At 54.3% G+C, this 13,820-nt stretch overlaps 1 protein-coding gene across 2 annotated transcripts in view; it reads left to right on the top strand.

Moving 5' to 3' along the window:
- The window catches only part of ACSF3 (acyl-CoA synthetase family member 3), a 58,144-nt gene that overhangs the window by 6,470 nt on the left and 37,854 nt on the right, over positions 1–13,820 (top strand). For both annotated transcript variants that reach the window (XM_083851319.1, XM_083851320.1), the window contains exons 4-5: positions 8,797–8,951; positions 9,443–9,588. In XM_083851319.1, the coding sequence (XP_083707445.1) occupies positions 8,797–8,951; positions 9,443–9,588 (301 nt within the window). The remainder of the gene's footprint in view (positions 1–8,796; positions 8,952–9,442; positions 9,589–13,820) is intronic.

The raw sequence follows: 13,820 nt of genomic DNA on the forward strand, positions 1-13,820 counted from the left end.
GGCTGCTTTACCTGTTCGTGCTTATTCACGTGCCAGGCAGCCTGGTCACGCCAAAGGGACAAAGTGCAAGTGCGAAGGATACACCCAGAAGCCTCTGATGCTGCTGCTCTACGGGCTCTGATCTGAGCGACTGCAGGGCCACGTGATTCTTGGTTGCTTATTTCTGCCTCTCAGAGAAGCAACCACAGAAAAGGCATGCTTCCCTTCTTGTTTCAAGATGGCCCTGACACCTGAAAACCCCACTGCTGGCTGAGCACCGCTCCTTCTGAGGGGAGCAGCCCCAGGATCCCAGAGGGGCAGCTCTGCACTCACATTTCTAGAGCAAGAAGCGGAGGGCAGCAAGGTCTCCTGGCAGCCCCGGCCAGTGCTCTCTCTTTGATAATCACTGCCGCATTTACCTTCCCCCATCTTTAGGGTGTCAGCCCAAGAAGTGCTGTCCGTGCTCGCAGGCCAGGGTGCAGCAGGGACGTGCGTGTGCCCCTCCAAAATGAGGGCTCAGAGCCTTGTCCAGCCCCGGTGATGCTAGGAGGCAGCTGGGGTGGTGGCAGAGGAGCGTGCCGATAGCCTGGAAGCAAAGCCAAGCCCTCTGGAGGGCGCGTTTCTCCACGTCCTGGTGCCACCGGTGATGGATTGTCCCTTCTACCCTTGTGTTTTTCTCTGCTCTCTCCCCGACATCTGCAAATCAATGAGCTGACGTTGAAGGATGGGTTCAGGTGCCAGGGAGCGGGATGCCCGCCTGCCGCCTCTGGTCGAAGCATCTCCGCCGGACTCACGGCCAAGGGCGAGCGAGGACAGAGCTGGAGGGTGCCCGGCTGGCCCTGGGGGACGAACTCGGGCAGGGAGGCCGCAGGGTAAGCGCCCCTGCCGCAGCGACGGCGACTGAGCGCCGTGCCGAGGGCTCTCGGGTGCGTTCGGGCTCCGAAGGACGTCATTTGCTTTTCTATTTTTTTTATTCCCTTTATTTTTCCGAGGGCCTCCCCTGGGAGCCGAAAGTGGTTTGATCGACACTACAAAGAAAGCACACGAGGGTAAATAAGGCTTTCTTGTGGAGTTTAATGCAAGCTGCCTTTCAGTTCCAGTCTATTTTCACCAGCTGTTTACAAAATGCCCTTTGCTGCCGAAATCAGCTTTCAGAAAGGCAGCGGAGTTTCAGTGGAGGATTTTGCAAAAGGAGCCCGAGTTTTGCTGTGTGCTTTTTCTCTTCGTTGCACCTTGAGAAAGCAGCCAATTATAGTGTGATATAAAGAAACCCGAATGGCAGCTAAAACACTTGACAGGCTGATCAAAACAAGGCTAGGAACTTACTCTCAACCTGCTGCAGACATATTTAGCCTTGAGTGATACTGGCATGGGTTCAAGAGAAACCGCAGCAGCATGCCCAATGTGTGTTTGGTTTCTAATCACTAACACTTCATTATACAAAATAAATACTTTATTATTACAGTGTTTATTAAATTACATAATTTGTGGCGTGCCTTATAGTCAGATACAGATGCCAGTCTGGTTTCGGTGGTGGTAACAGTGCTCTTTTTTTTCTCAGTTGGAAGGCATTGCGAGCCCCGGACCAAGGCTTGTTTGTCGTTCCCTGCAGCGCAGTGTTAGGAGGTGGCATCTTGCAGGCCCTCCCGGCTGCTTTTGGGAGCCGTCCAAGGAAAGGTTAAAAAGCAAGACTGCAGAATAACCCCCAGGTCCTGACCAGCAGCCGCTCTCGTACTAAAACAGCACCTGATGTCCAAGGCTGCATGCGAGCTATTGCTGAGGCCACGAGGGCTCATTAAAGTGTATTGAGATGCCTCAAGCGTGAAAGTTGCTGCATAAAATCAGATTCTTTTTATTAAATGAGGACATCCATTACTTTGCACTAGCTACTGTACATGTTATAATTCACTTTATAGCACCATCTGTTAGGACTGTCTTGCTTAAGCTTTTTGTAGCATCTTTTTATTGTAAGTTATTAAAAAATACAGCGGCATCTATTAATCATTTATTAATAAAGGGCTTATAAACGGACCCTTAATTTCCAGCAGTTTCATACGTGGTGCGCAAGTCCTCTGGTGCTGCTCGGGCTGCAGCGTGCCTCTGCTGGGTGCCCCCTGGGGCCGTGGGAGCAGCACCCAGTGCTCCCGGAGCGTGTCTGCTGCTCGGAAAGGGCAGCCCCGACCCCAAAATCACACAAAACCACAGAGCACGGCCACGTCTCTGCTGCTGTGGGCACGTGGACTGGCAGCAGGCAGGAGAGCGGCGTCTGAGAGCTCGTTCCTCCCCGCAGCTGTGTGGGGCAGAGGCAGCTCTGATGTTATTTTTGTTTTCGGCAAAGCGTGAGAACCGGGAGGGCAGAAATGTGCTTTGAAGGCAGAGCTGCAGCCTGAGCGGCCCTAAATGGTCCTCGCTCCCGTCAGAACTGGCTTCCAGGCTGAGTTTGCTTCTCCAGTTGCACTGTGCTGTTTGCAGGCAGCCGGTGTTTCCCGCTTTGAAACGCCTGCCTCGTTTGTCTTATGCAGGGCTAGAAAATTTAAAGACACTGATTTTTATTTTATTTTTTTGTGCGTTTAAATTGGTGGCCAGAGGAGGAGGGAGGTCTACTGATGTCTGTGCTTAAGGAACGGGTGCTCCATGAGCCCGCTGCCCACCGGGCAGCAGAGGAGGCCCCTGAGCACTCAGTCTTCCTTGGAGGCCTCTCTGCAGTCGGGGTTTGCACCCGGCAGGCGCCAGAGCACCCCTTCCCCAGAGATCCCCCCTCTCCCTTCCCCACACTGATTCGGTACAGCTGCGAAGGCTGAGCACCCCCGTGGCACGACCAGTGCTCGATGGAAATACCACGGAGTCTGGGGAGGCAAGCCCGGGGAAGGCAGGCGCCCTGCAGTCAGGAGCCTCTTGGGGAGAGATGCGAGGTCAGCGGCTGCTCTGCAGGATCCGTCCCGGGGCTGGACAAGGGGAACGGCTTCTCTTCGCCGTGGACCACCTCTGGTCCTGCCTGGGCTGCCCAAGGGACAGACGTTCAGCTGAGAAAGGCGGTCAGCAATTGGTGCTGAACACGGGTTCGGCTCCTGGCAGCTCTTTCAGCCTTTGGTGTAGGAGTAGAATAAAAATCTTCAAAGCCACGACGGAAAAAAAGCCTACTCCAGCGAGCTCCTGCAAACCTAAGCTCGGCGCGACCTCGTGGTGGTGCGCGCTGCCCGTTGGGCTCTGCTGGGCAGGTTCTGAGCTGCGCTGTGCCTCTTGCGGGACGACAGCCGTGGCCGTGCCCTGCAGCCACTCGGCTGGCAAGCACGCCGGGATGCAGATTTATCGCCCTGCAGTTCCAAGAGGGGCTGGTGTTCAGGTGCCGGCACCACGGCATGTCTGACTTCAGGTGCCTCCAGGGATCAAGCCCTCTAAAAATCCTGTCCTGCTTTACGCTGCCACACGCAAAGCCACCAAAATCGTTGGTCTTCCCTGTGAATTGGGTTTGGGGCCGCGTCCCCCGCGGCGCGTTCACACGTGGCAGCTCCCGCACGTGGTGGAAGGCTGCTGCAGCCCCAAAGCCCTGAGGCTTCGCGCCGTGTGTGGGGTCGCTGGAGCACTGGAGGGTTTACGCCCTGTCTCGGACACCTGCAGACTTCCTCCTGAAGCCCAGCGGGCTGGTACATCTGTGAGCAGAGCGCTGCCCCCCTAGCTGCTGTTATCCGTGCCGACCAGATTAGGGGAAGCCTCCCTGGGCTGCGCGGGGACATCCTGCAGGGAGAAGCACACACCGCAGCGCTGAGCCTCTCCCCCGGATCTGTCACTTCTGCAAGCATCAGCCCTTCTGAGTTTATTTTTAAAATAAAGGCAACTCCGAGCACAGGACGCCCGTCTCCAGTACCCAAGCACCGAAAAGGTGGTGCTCTCGGTGCGCTGGGGGGTTGCGCGTCCCCTCCCGTTCCAGCTGGAGAAAGGCAATTGTCTTTTCATCCATTAATCGGAGGCTTCAGAGGAGTAATTTTATTGCAGACTCAAAGAGGAGTCGGAGGAGGGAGGAGCAGGTCACTAGCGAACGGATTATGTTTGATCGCTTCTTGCAGACCTGGCTTTAAAAAGTTATAGTTTTTCTTCACGTCTCCCCAGATCTGCCGTCTGGCCTCAGCATCTGTTACGGAGTAATGTCTTTTGATGTGTGTGGGGAAAAATAAAAAATGGAACCAGAGCCTGTCATATTTGCTTATATTGCTGGGTCCCAGGGAAAGCACTTGCTCCTCTCAGTATGCCCACAGCGTGGTGAGGGTTTAAAAGCTTCAGACTGGAATGCAGAGGGGCCATCAAGCCGCACTGATGAATAAATGATTAAAACCAGCGTCATGCAGAGCGCAAACAGTTCGGGGTTATAACAAACGGGAGCTGAAGCCGCCGAGGGCCCGGTTTCCCTTTGAAGGGAGGAACGTTTCCCGTTCTGCACGTTGCTCGCGCACGGCCCGGCGCAGAGCTCCCACCGCTGCTCTCCGGGCTTCTGCCGCATCCGCCTGCCCTCCGCTGGGGGGAAAGCGGGGTCAGACGCGGGTGCGCAGCCCTGCTGGCCCTTCCCCGTGCCCCTGCAGGCTCGGGGGGAGCTCTCTGCCCCCGGCATGGGGCGCGGGGTCCCGCGGGTACGGCTGTGGGCTGGCGGCAGCCCTGCCTTGCGGGCGGCGCTACCCGCGCGCCACGGATCGATGCGGAGCACCGAGCCATCTCCCAGCTCAAAAGGGAGGTACAGGGGCGATTTAACCTTGCATTAGGGGTATTGTTACTCCTGAAAAGGTTTAAAAAAAAAATCCGATAACAACTGAAAATGATACCCTCGTTTTATAGAAGAGGCGCTGCTGTATGTGTCAATAGAGGTAGCGGCACACGTTGTCTGTTATCTGCGTGGGGTTGATGGGAAAATCCATGCTGATAGTCACTTTCTTTTCAGCTTTTAGGCATTTCTGCGTGCATCTCTGCCAGCTGCTTCTGGAGCCCTGTACCAGGCGAAGGCTGGCTGGATTTAGCACACATTTTATGGTGGTTGCCACCTTTCTTTTGCGTTAGAAGGTGCCCAGGTACTGACAGATTTGGTGCTTTCTGGCTAGTTTGTCATTGCACATTTCCCTCTGAAGGCAAGGGCTCTGTAAAGGAAGAAAAAATTATTTTCTTCCTTTTCTACCCTGCGTTTGCGTCTCTTCCTTCAGGTGGTGGTAGCAGATCTGGATGCAGGTTTGGAAGGCTGCTGTAGGGATCTCTTGGAGCAGCAGCTTGCCTGCTCCTCCGGCCTCACTCACCATCATGCCATCTGTGCGCTGCAAGAAATACGTGGGAAAATCTTGCAGCTTCGCCTCACTGGGATTGTTTTGTACCCGCTGGTGTCATTTTCTCTTTTTTTTTTTTTTCTTTTTTTCTTTTTTTTGTTTTTTCATTTACTGATGGCAAAATCCCGCTGGCCGGCCCATGGAATTACCCAGATATGCTTTCGTGCAGTGGGAGGGGAGGAAAATCAGGAATGTCAGGAGGCTCTTGGGAACAGAAGGTCCTCTGCTTCTCTGCTGGCTCAGGCAGCCCTGACCTGTGAGCCAACCCTGCTGTGTGCCTGCCTTGGGCTTTTGCTGCTGTTACTGCTGATAGAGAGCTAGCCCCCTTCTTGCAGTTAGGAACATTTTGTTTCTAGCCCTTGTTGACTGTAAAAAGAGTTCTGGTCTGCTCCTCACCATCCCCTGAACGTCTTCCTTCTGAAGACCGGTGCTTCCTTTGTACATCGGGCTCTCCTGATGATTTTGAAGGCTCAGCATTAGGCCAGAGGACTCTGCCAAGCTGCAGCCCCGGTCCCAGCCCCGCTGAGCTGTGCCCGGTGCCAGGCTGGTGGGCGTCCAGCCGGAGCTGGCATTTCTGAGCTCCCTGCCGGCAGGCAGAGCAGAGAGCATCAGGTGAGCGAAATAAAACGGAGCGATGGGCTGCCAATATCCCGTCCGCAGGTAATGGATGTGGTGACAGTGACGCGTAGGATAACAGAGAGGGAGAGATTGATCGCGCTGCTCCAAACCTGACAGCGTCGGGGGATGCCGCGTGCGGGAAGGGCAGCGCTGGCCTCTCGCTGGAGGCCGTCCAAGTCCCAGGCTTGATTGATTAGTCCCAGGTAACGAGGCTTTCCCAGATCCTTCCCTTAAACCGTGAAGTTATAGTTATAAAACAGAAATAGCTGTTTCAGCTGGCTGGGCAGTGACAAGCCCCCTGGACGCCTCTGGGTCTGCAGAGGGCTCGGGGGTGCCAGCTTTGTACCGCGGCGTGGTGATTAGTGCCGTTAAAACACATGCTTGGGATCCAGATTTGGCTGAGCAGCAGCAGAACAGGTGGAGATGTTTGGCTGTCAGCAGATCGCCCCAGCAGTGGCTGGTGGCACGGATCCAAAGGCAGCTGCTTATCCTCAGGAAGGGGCTGTTGCTGGGGCGAGTCGGGCTGACACAGAAGGAGCTGCTCCCATCGCTGGGGGGGGGCATACAGAGGATTTTATCTGGGGCAGGAGCTGAGCAGATGTGCGAGGACAGGGGGTTCTGGGGTGCAGGAGAGGTCTGCTGCATTTCGGAGTGATGTTTTTGTGTGTGGTTTTGTTTTTCTTTAAATCCAAACGCATGCGAAAATAATTCTGCTGCGTGGCCAGGCAGCCTGGAAGGCTGCCCGCTCTCCCCACAGCTGCTCTGAGCTTCTGAAGGCAAATCACACGGTGAGGATCCAACAGCCCCAAGCGTCTGTCTCCCTTCAATTCCTTTGGCACGGTCCTGATCCCCGCTTGCCGTCACCTGTCTCTCCCTGCCCGAGGCAAGGCTCTCGGGACCACCAGGGGGAGCGGAGCGGGTCCCCGGGTTCAGCCCCCGGCTTTGGAGACGTCCTTGTCCATGCTGCTGCCTCGGGTGGGAGAAGTACCAGGGGGATTGAAGAGAAAAAACATCTTTGGGGAAAGAGGCTGGAAGGAATATAGCAGGCGTTACATCCTTCTGAGTGCAGCTTTGCCTACTCTGCCTTGCTTTAGGGGGTGATTTGGGGAGGTGGGGTATTTTCGAGCCCACTGCCAGCACCAGCCACTCTCAGCTGTTCTCACGCCCTGAAACGCGCTGTCTGGCACCATCCCTCTGGGTTCCCAGAGCAAGGAAAGCAGCGGGCCTTGCTGCTGGAGCTCAGGACCACAGCCCATGGTGCTCTGCACTGAAGAGCCCACAGCTCCCAGCTCAGCCCCATTGCAGAGTGCTGCAGCATCAGGGCACGGCTGTGGCAATGCGTCTCCAACAGGGAGTGCAGTGTTCCCCTCTGGGCATGTCACCCCATCAATCTGGGCAAACTGCATCCCTCTTCTGCTTTCCCTGATGCTAGGTGGGGTTTACACCGCTCGTGTCCCAGCTCCTGGGGCTCTGGAAGGGGCTGGAGGTGCCCTTAGGTCATGGCCCTTGGAGCCTGGTGGGTTCCCAACCCGTGCATTTGGTCCTGTCGGGGGCTGGCTGGGCTGGGAGGCAGCAGGCGCTCCCCTCTTGGGTGGGATGGTGCCTTTGTTGGATGTGTCCTGCTGTATTAAGAATAACACCGTGGTGCTGGCGGCTTTCTGCAGGAGCTGATTGTTCTGAAGCAGCCAAGTGAGAGACGACGGGGAGAGAGGGCGCGCGGGGAGAGGAGGCGCCGGCGCGGTGGAGTAGAAAGCGATGAAATGGAGCCCGAGCGAGCAGGACGGAGGGGAAAGGGGCAGAGCGCACCAGCAGCCAGGGTGACAGCGTGAAGGAGAAGCGCTTGTTCACCTTCAATCAATTCAGGCTTTTTTCCACCGCCGCACGCGCCTGTGTGCAGCTGAGCGTGCGCCGGGAGGGAGGGGAGAGGCGGCCGCGGTGTCAGGAGCGGTTAGGAAATACATTTGTCACCAGCGGGGCAGGAGCGGGGAGAAGGGAGCGAGGCAGCCTGCACCGAGGCTGAGCGGGCCGTAGCCTTTTATTTATTGATGGCTTTGCAGCGCTCCTGTCCTGGGCAGAGCTTACCTAGGGGGAAGAGTGACGGTGTGTGGAAGAAACGGGCCTAATTGCAATATTTATGCCCGCTCCCCGCTGCTGACTGCTCCCAGGTGGAGCTGCTCAGCCAGCGCAGGGGCCAGGGGTCACTGGCTCGTCATTCCTCTCCAGCAGAGCCGGCTCCTGGAATTTGACCCAGTTTATGGTTCCTGCAGGTTAACGGGAGCTGTAGCTGGAGAACTTTGGTCCTACAGGGACCGTTCCTTTTGGCACCAGTGCGGTCAGTGGGGCAGCCACTGGGTCTTACCTGCGGCTGCTGATGGCTGAGCTGAGCTCAGCGGGGGCACATCTCCTGCACCCCGTCACCAGGAGAAGACCATTTCCACTGGAGTCTCAAGTCCACTGGGGAGGGACTCTATCAGGGGGTGTAGTGATAGGACAAGGAGTATGGCTTTAGATTAAAGAGGGGTGGTTTAGATTGGATACAAGGAAGGAATGAGGGGCACGCCGAGGGTTGGGACCTCTTGTTCTGGATGTGGGTGAGGTGCCTGGCACAGATGTTTGTAATTGCCAGAATCCCTCGGCAGCACCCTGGGTCAGAGGTTTGGCTGTTTCTGACCAGCCCGGGGTGGCTTTGCTGTGAACAAGTCTGTTGCATTCCTGTATTTCAGTTTCCCTTTGCACCGTAAAGGAGTCGTGGAGGGGGCGCAGTGGATTGCTTGCAGAGCCCCTGCCTGTGAACCTCTTCAAAGGCACTGAGGAGTTGGTGCTGACGGTGCTGACCATCACTTCCCTCTGCATTTTATATCGAGGTGCATTTTTATATATGTCTTTGCTTCCTTTCTAGGTTTGGAAGAAGTTCCTCAGCTCCCAAGCTCCCCGTGTCAACGTCTTCATGGCAGTGCCCACCATCTATGCAAAGCTGATAGAATATTACGACAAGCATTTCTCTCAGCCCCAGGTCCAGGACTTTGTGCGTGCCTTTTGCCGGGAGAACATCAGGTAGGTGAGCGCTGCCCCTCTGCACCAGGCGGGGGCTGCTGGTGGCTGTCGTACCAGGGGATCTGCAAGTTTTCTTTTTGGCTTTACCTCTCCGCACTTCCAGGCAGGTTGGAGTGCTTTAGTGTCTCCCTGACAAGAATGGGGGTGACATTATTTAATTATGAGCCACTCTTGCATGATAAAGCCAGAAGGGGTCTGCATGCTTATTGTATGTGTCACCCTACATAACACAAAAGTAAGGACTTCATCCCGCAAACCAAGCTTGTGCTGCAGCATCTCTTTTAAGAGTCAGTCCCATCTAAATTTAAAATCCGTATCAGACAGAGAATCTTCTATATGTGGGGAATAGCTTGGTACTGGTTAAAGGCTTCGGGAACTTGTGTCTTAAGGTTTTATGTAGGAGCGTTCTTCATGTAGCCTTGTGTTCGAATGCAAATTCCCTGGAGCAAAGTTCATCTTGGATGCTTTCTTATGTGGTGTTTCTTGTGCAGGTTGATGGTGTCGGGCTCTGCAGCCCTGCCTGTGCCTGTCCTGGAGAAGTGGAAGAGCATCACTGGGCACACGCTGCTGGAGAGGTATGGGATGACGGAGATTGGGATGGCGCTTTCTAACCCTTTGCATGGAGCCCGTGTCCCAGGTAGGAGTCTCAAGAGAGTGACTCTGTTTAGAGGTGTTTTGCTGTGAATTATTCACCACTTGTCGTAATTCGGGAGTGGGCTATGGTATGAACAGTGGTGCTGGTAGAGGAGCTGGCATTGGGAAGCCAGGAGAGGCCATGAGTGTGTGGGAAGCGGCTGGCAGCTTTCCCTGGGATTACTGCCCACGGTGCATTGGCAAAGCTGTGTGTGCAGAGCTCGCAGTGGTGTGCATTGCCCAACCAGCCAGGCCAGGTCTGTTCTAGAAGCAGGGTCCATATCGGATGCTTTACGATTTCCAAAGTCTTTGCGAGTTCAAGCACTGTGATGGGTCTGCGTCTTCAGCTTCTGCTTTATGAAGATGTATCTGTGTGGGGTGTTGACACAGGGTTCTCCACAGAGCAGCTCATGTCCTACCAATCAGTACTGAACATTTAAAATAGGATGTCTGCTCACTCTTATTTTAGTGCAAGCTTCTTAACTCTTCAAGAATTAGAAATTGTCACACCTCGTCGTACACTCTGGCTCTGTTCTCTCCTTGTCTTCCCTCACTTCTCCTAGCTACACTTGGTGACTCCTCAATATCTGTGGTTTTATGTAACCTAGAAATAAATTGATCTAAAACATTAAAAATATAAAATGCCCCCACCCTCCCTTTGGTTAAAAACGTGGCCATCTGTCTGCCAAGCAACCCAGCCCACCACTATGCCACCTTCTCCTCCCCACATGCTGTCTGCACACGCATGGCACCATATGCATCGTTTTGGTCTCTCAGGGGACTGTTGTTACCCAGGGACTGTCCTGTGCCCTGTGGCTTCCCTCAGCACCCCTGTCCTGACTGCTTGTGGCACCTGTGCCCCTGAAGGGATTGCACAGGGGGAGAAGCCACGGCTTCCCCCAGCACTGGCTCTGAACCTGAGAACAGCTTGGGGGCAGCGTGAAATACGAACCGTGGTTTACTTCTGCAGAGTGACTGTAATACTGCCACCCTGTCCCAGCCAGTGCTTCCTGCAGGCTGGCGAAGGAAGCAGACAGGAAAACTCGATTCCTACCTGCTCTGTGACCACATGAGCTCTGTGACCGCATGCTGCAGGGTGATGGTGCGGTTTGAGATCATTCGAACGTCCCTGCAGCCTGGTGATGTTTGCTTTTTCTTCATCTTTAGTAGGGGCAACGAGTAGAGGCTCTATAAATTTCCCAGGAGACAAAAGGAGAAAGGAAATAAGCCTGAAGGTAGCATGGGCAAGTCAGAAATGAAGGAAGGGCAGCATTTATTCTGGAGCTGGGTCCGTGTGCTCCCAAGCAGAGCCAGTGCGTAGTCTGTGGCGGTACTGGGTCTGCAGGGGAGCTGGGGGCAAATAACCTGATAAAGCTGTGAGCAGAGAGGCTGGGTATAAAGGCTGCCCTTCCTTCAGAAGGGAGAGAGAAGAATCTGACAAAGGTGTGGATCAGCCAGAGACCTTACAGGCAGAGGGCTATAATTGAATAGGCTTGATTAATTTATTTCAGGAATTGTCAGTTGGGAAGCAGATGGGTGAAGCTGAGGCATAATTTACCGGAGCTGTGAAAAGCTTTTGATATAGTACCCCATTAGAGACTAGGATGTAAGGTCACCAGGTACAGCAGAGTACCCAGTGTGAACGACTCAGCTGAGAAATACAGCAGTTGGCTGGGGACAGCGCCCGGAGCAGGGGGAACAGTGAGCTTACTGCAGAAAAGACCTCAGACAGCACTGAGTGTTATGGGGACAGGTGCTAGGCAGCGGCTGACCGCAGCCCCACACGCTGCCCAAAGCTTTATTTTAAAAAAAATAATGACATAAATGTGGCTAAGCAGCAGAGGACTCCTTGTTTGCAGCAGCCTGGTGGCTGCTCCTCTCCGCCAGCAGCTCGGGAGCTCACCGTGCGAGAGGCACGGTGCTGGTGGAAGCTGGGCCTCAGCAGCCGTCGGTGCCTTAAACCATGGCCCAGCTGAAGGTGCCAGCGAGCAGATAATGAGATAGACGGGGCTGACTGTGGACAACTCCAGAAATTTGTCTCAGAACGATGACGCTGCCTGTCACCGGGTAGCCCAAGGAGTTAACGTGGCTGTGCTCAAAGCGCCTGTCCCAGCGGTGATCCATCCCGGCCTGCAGAGGCAGGTCTCGGGGGTAAAGCCCAGGATCCTCACACGGAGCAGAAGCGATCTCTTCTTCACGTCTTCTCATGGTCCTGCTCTGCTGCTTCGTGAGCTCCTGTCTCCGAGGAGGGGTCCGGGGCCTCCCTTGCCCTCTTACACCCGCTCGGTGTGGCTGGGGAAGGGCAGAGGCCTCAGCGCCCGCCTGCGTCCCCGCGGGACAACGGGGCACGACCGAAGCGCAGATCTGAAGGAGCAGGGGAGGGTGGGAGCCTTTAATTTCCGAAAGAAGAAAAGATGAAAGATTTGAAAGATAAATGTTTGCTTGTATATGGTTAAAACCCTGCTTAAAATGCCTCTGTTTTCACCAGCTCTCATTCTAATCCCCCTGGTGCTGTTACTGTGAAGGGAGATGAATAATTCATGGGCAGAGAATGCCTCGCTGGGCCTAATCACCACTTTAATTGGAGGTTTAGATCAGAGGCGGCTAATAGCTCCTACAGCGGGGACTCCGTGTATTGTTGACAGTGAGATCGTTGAGTGCCTTATCGTTGGCCTGTTTCAATTCTCCCAGGACACCACCGCACATAACAGCATCGAGGTCCCCCGATACCGAAGGACACAGACCGCAGGGCCAATTAAATTTATCTGCGAAGAGCTGACAACTTTTTTAAACAGAGGAGAACCGGTGGAAGAATAATAGTGTCACTCCTTGCTGACTGCAGCCTGTCGGAGGCCGGCTGAGCTGACACCGTGGGCATGCTGCCAGCATTTCTTAACGTTCGGGAGTGCGCAAATTGGAGAGAGCTGGAAGGGCAGGGGGAGGGCGCGAGAGGAGAAAGCAGGGATTTCTCCCCAGTTCCACCCCTGAGTTGTGGCTGGTGACAAAAGGAAGGCAGTGCTGAGTTCTGACCCCGTTCTGCTTCAGGTCTCAAGAAAGACAGGAGCTCTGGGGCTGTGCCTCTGGGACCTGCTCAGCCGAGCACCGACCTGTTGGAGTCAGCATGGTGTGTATTTTAACGTGTCAGAGGGCTTGAGAAGCTCTAGTCGTTGCCTTTGCACAAATGTTATTAATACTGTCAGGCTCATGTAGCTCTAGTCAATGCTGTGAGCATTTTCAGCCTTTACAGATGTCAATTTCCAAGTTTGTCATTTTTCCTAACTACCGACAAGACTTCTCCAGACAGAACATAAGGAAACAGCTCCCCACAAGGGGCTTATTTTACATGTTGGTTTTACTTTAGCCAAATAAGAAATAAATTGATGGAGCTGTGCTTGTAAATGCGATCCAAAGCACGGCGTTGTATGGGGGATATGTTGGCTTCTCTGTGGCATCAGATGTGTTTGAAAGCGTTGGCTGATATTTGATGTTTGATTCTCAAAGACCAAGACCAGAAGCGGTCACTGACCGTTTAGCAGTGCTGCCCATAAATCAGGCCATTGCCTTTCTGCACTGAGGAGGATAGCTGCGTACAGTGAAGAAGTATGCTGCAGGAAGGCATCTATCTGATCACGATTTGAAGGCTTCCAGAGCTGGCAAATCTGTGGCAGTCTGTGGCAGTTCACTGCGCTGGTTATTGCTCCCCTCCATGCGCCTTGTAAGCCTGATTTCATTTACTTGCCGTGTCTGCCTGCTGTCCCTCGCCGTGTCTTTTAGCTAGGGTTGAGGCTGTCAGCACAAGGTATTTTTCACACTGGAGAAAATGTTCCCATAGAATTCTGGAAGGTGGCTCTGGCAAGCTCGACGTGCAAACATTTGGCTCGTTTTCCATGAATTATAACTTGCTTGGAGTCGTCCTGGAGTCTCATGGCGGGTACCAGACTCTGCTTAAAATGCATAAATACCTCTCCACGGCACCTCAGGTGGCACTTGACTCCTGGTGAGAAGAATGTAGCCCACTCTCCCTCCCTGCTCTGCTGCAGTCGCCTGCCTTGGACTTTTGGCAGTGAGTCTGGCCATGCTAGAGCAGCCTGAGTGAGGCTCACGGAAGGAGGAGGACCTGGCCGTCCGTGTTAGCTGACCTACATGCCGAAGGCAATCTCAAGCTGAACAGACACACATCACGGAACTGCCATGTAGCTTCTGTTTATTTCTTGCCAGATTTGCTAATTGTTAGGG

The sequence above is a fragment of the Anser anser genome, assembly GCF_964211835.1.
Source record: "Anser anser genome assembly, chromosome: 11".
Taxonomy (NCBI): domain Eukaryota; kingdom Metazoa; phylum Chordata; class Aves; order Anseriformes; family Anatidae; genus Anser; species Anser anser.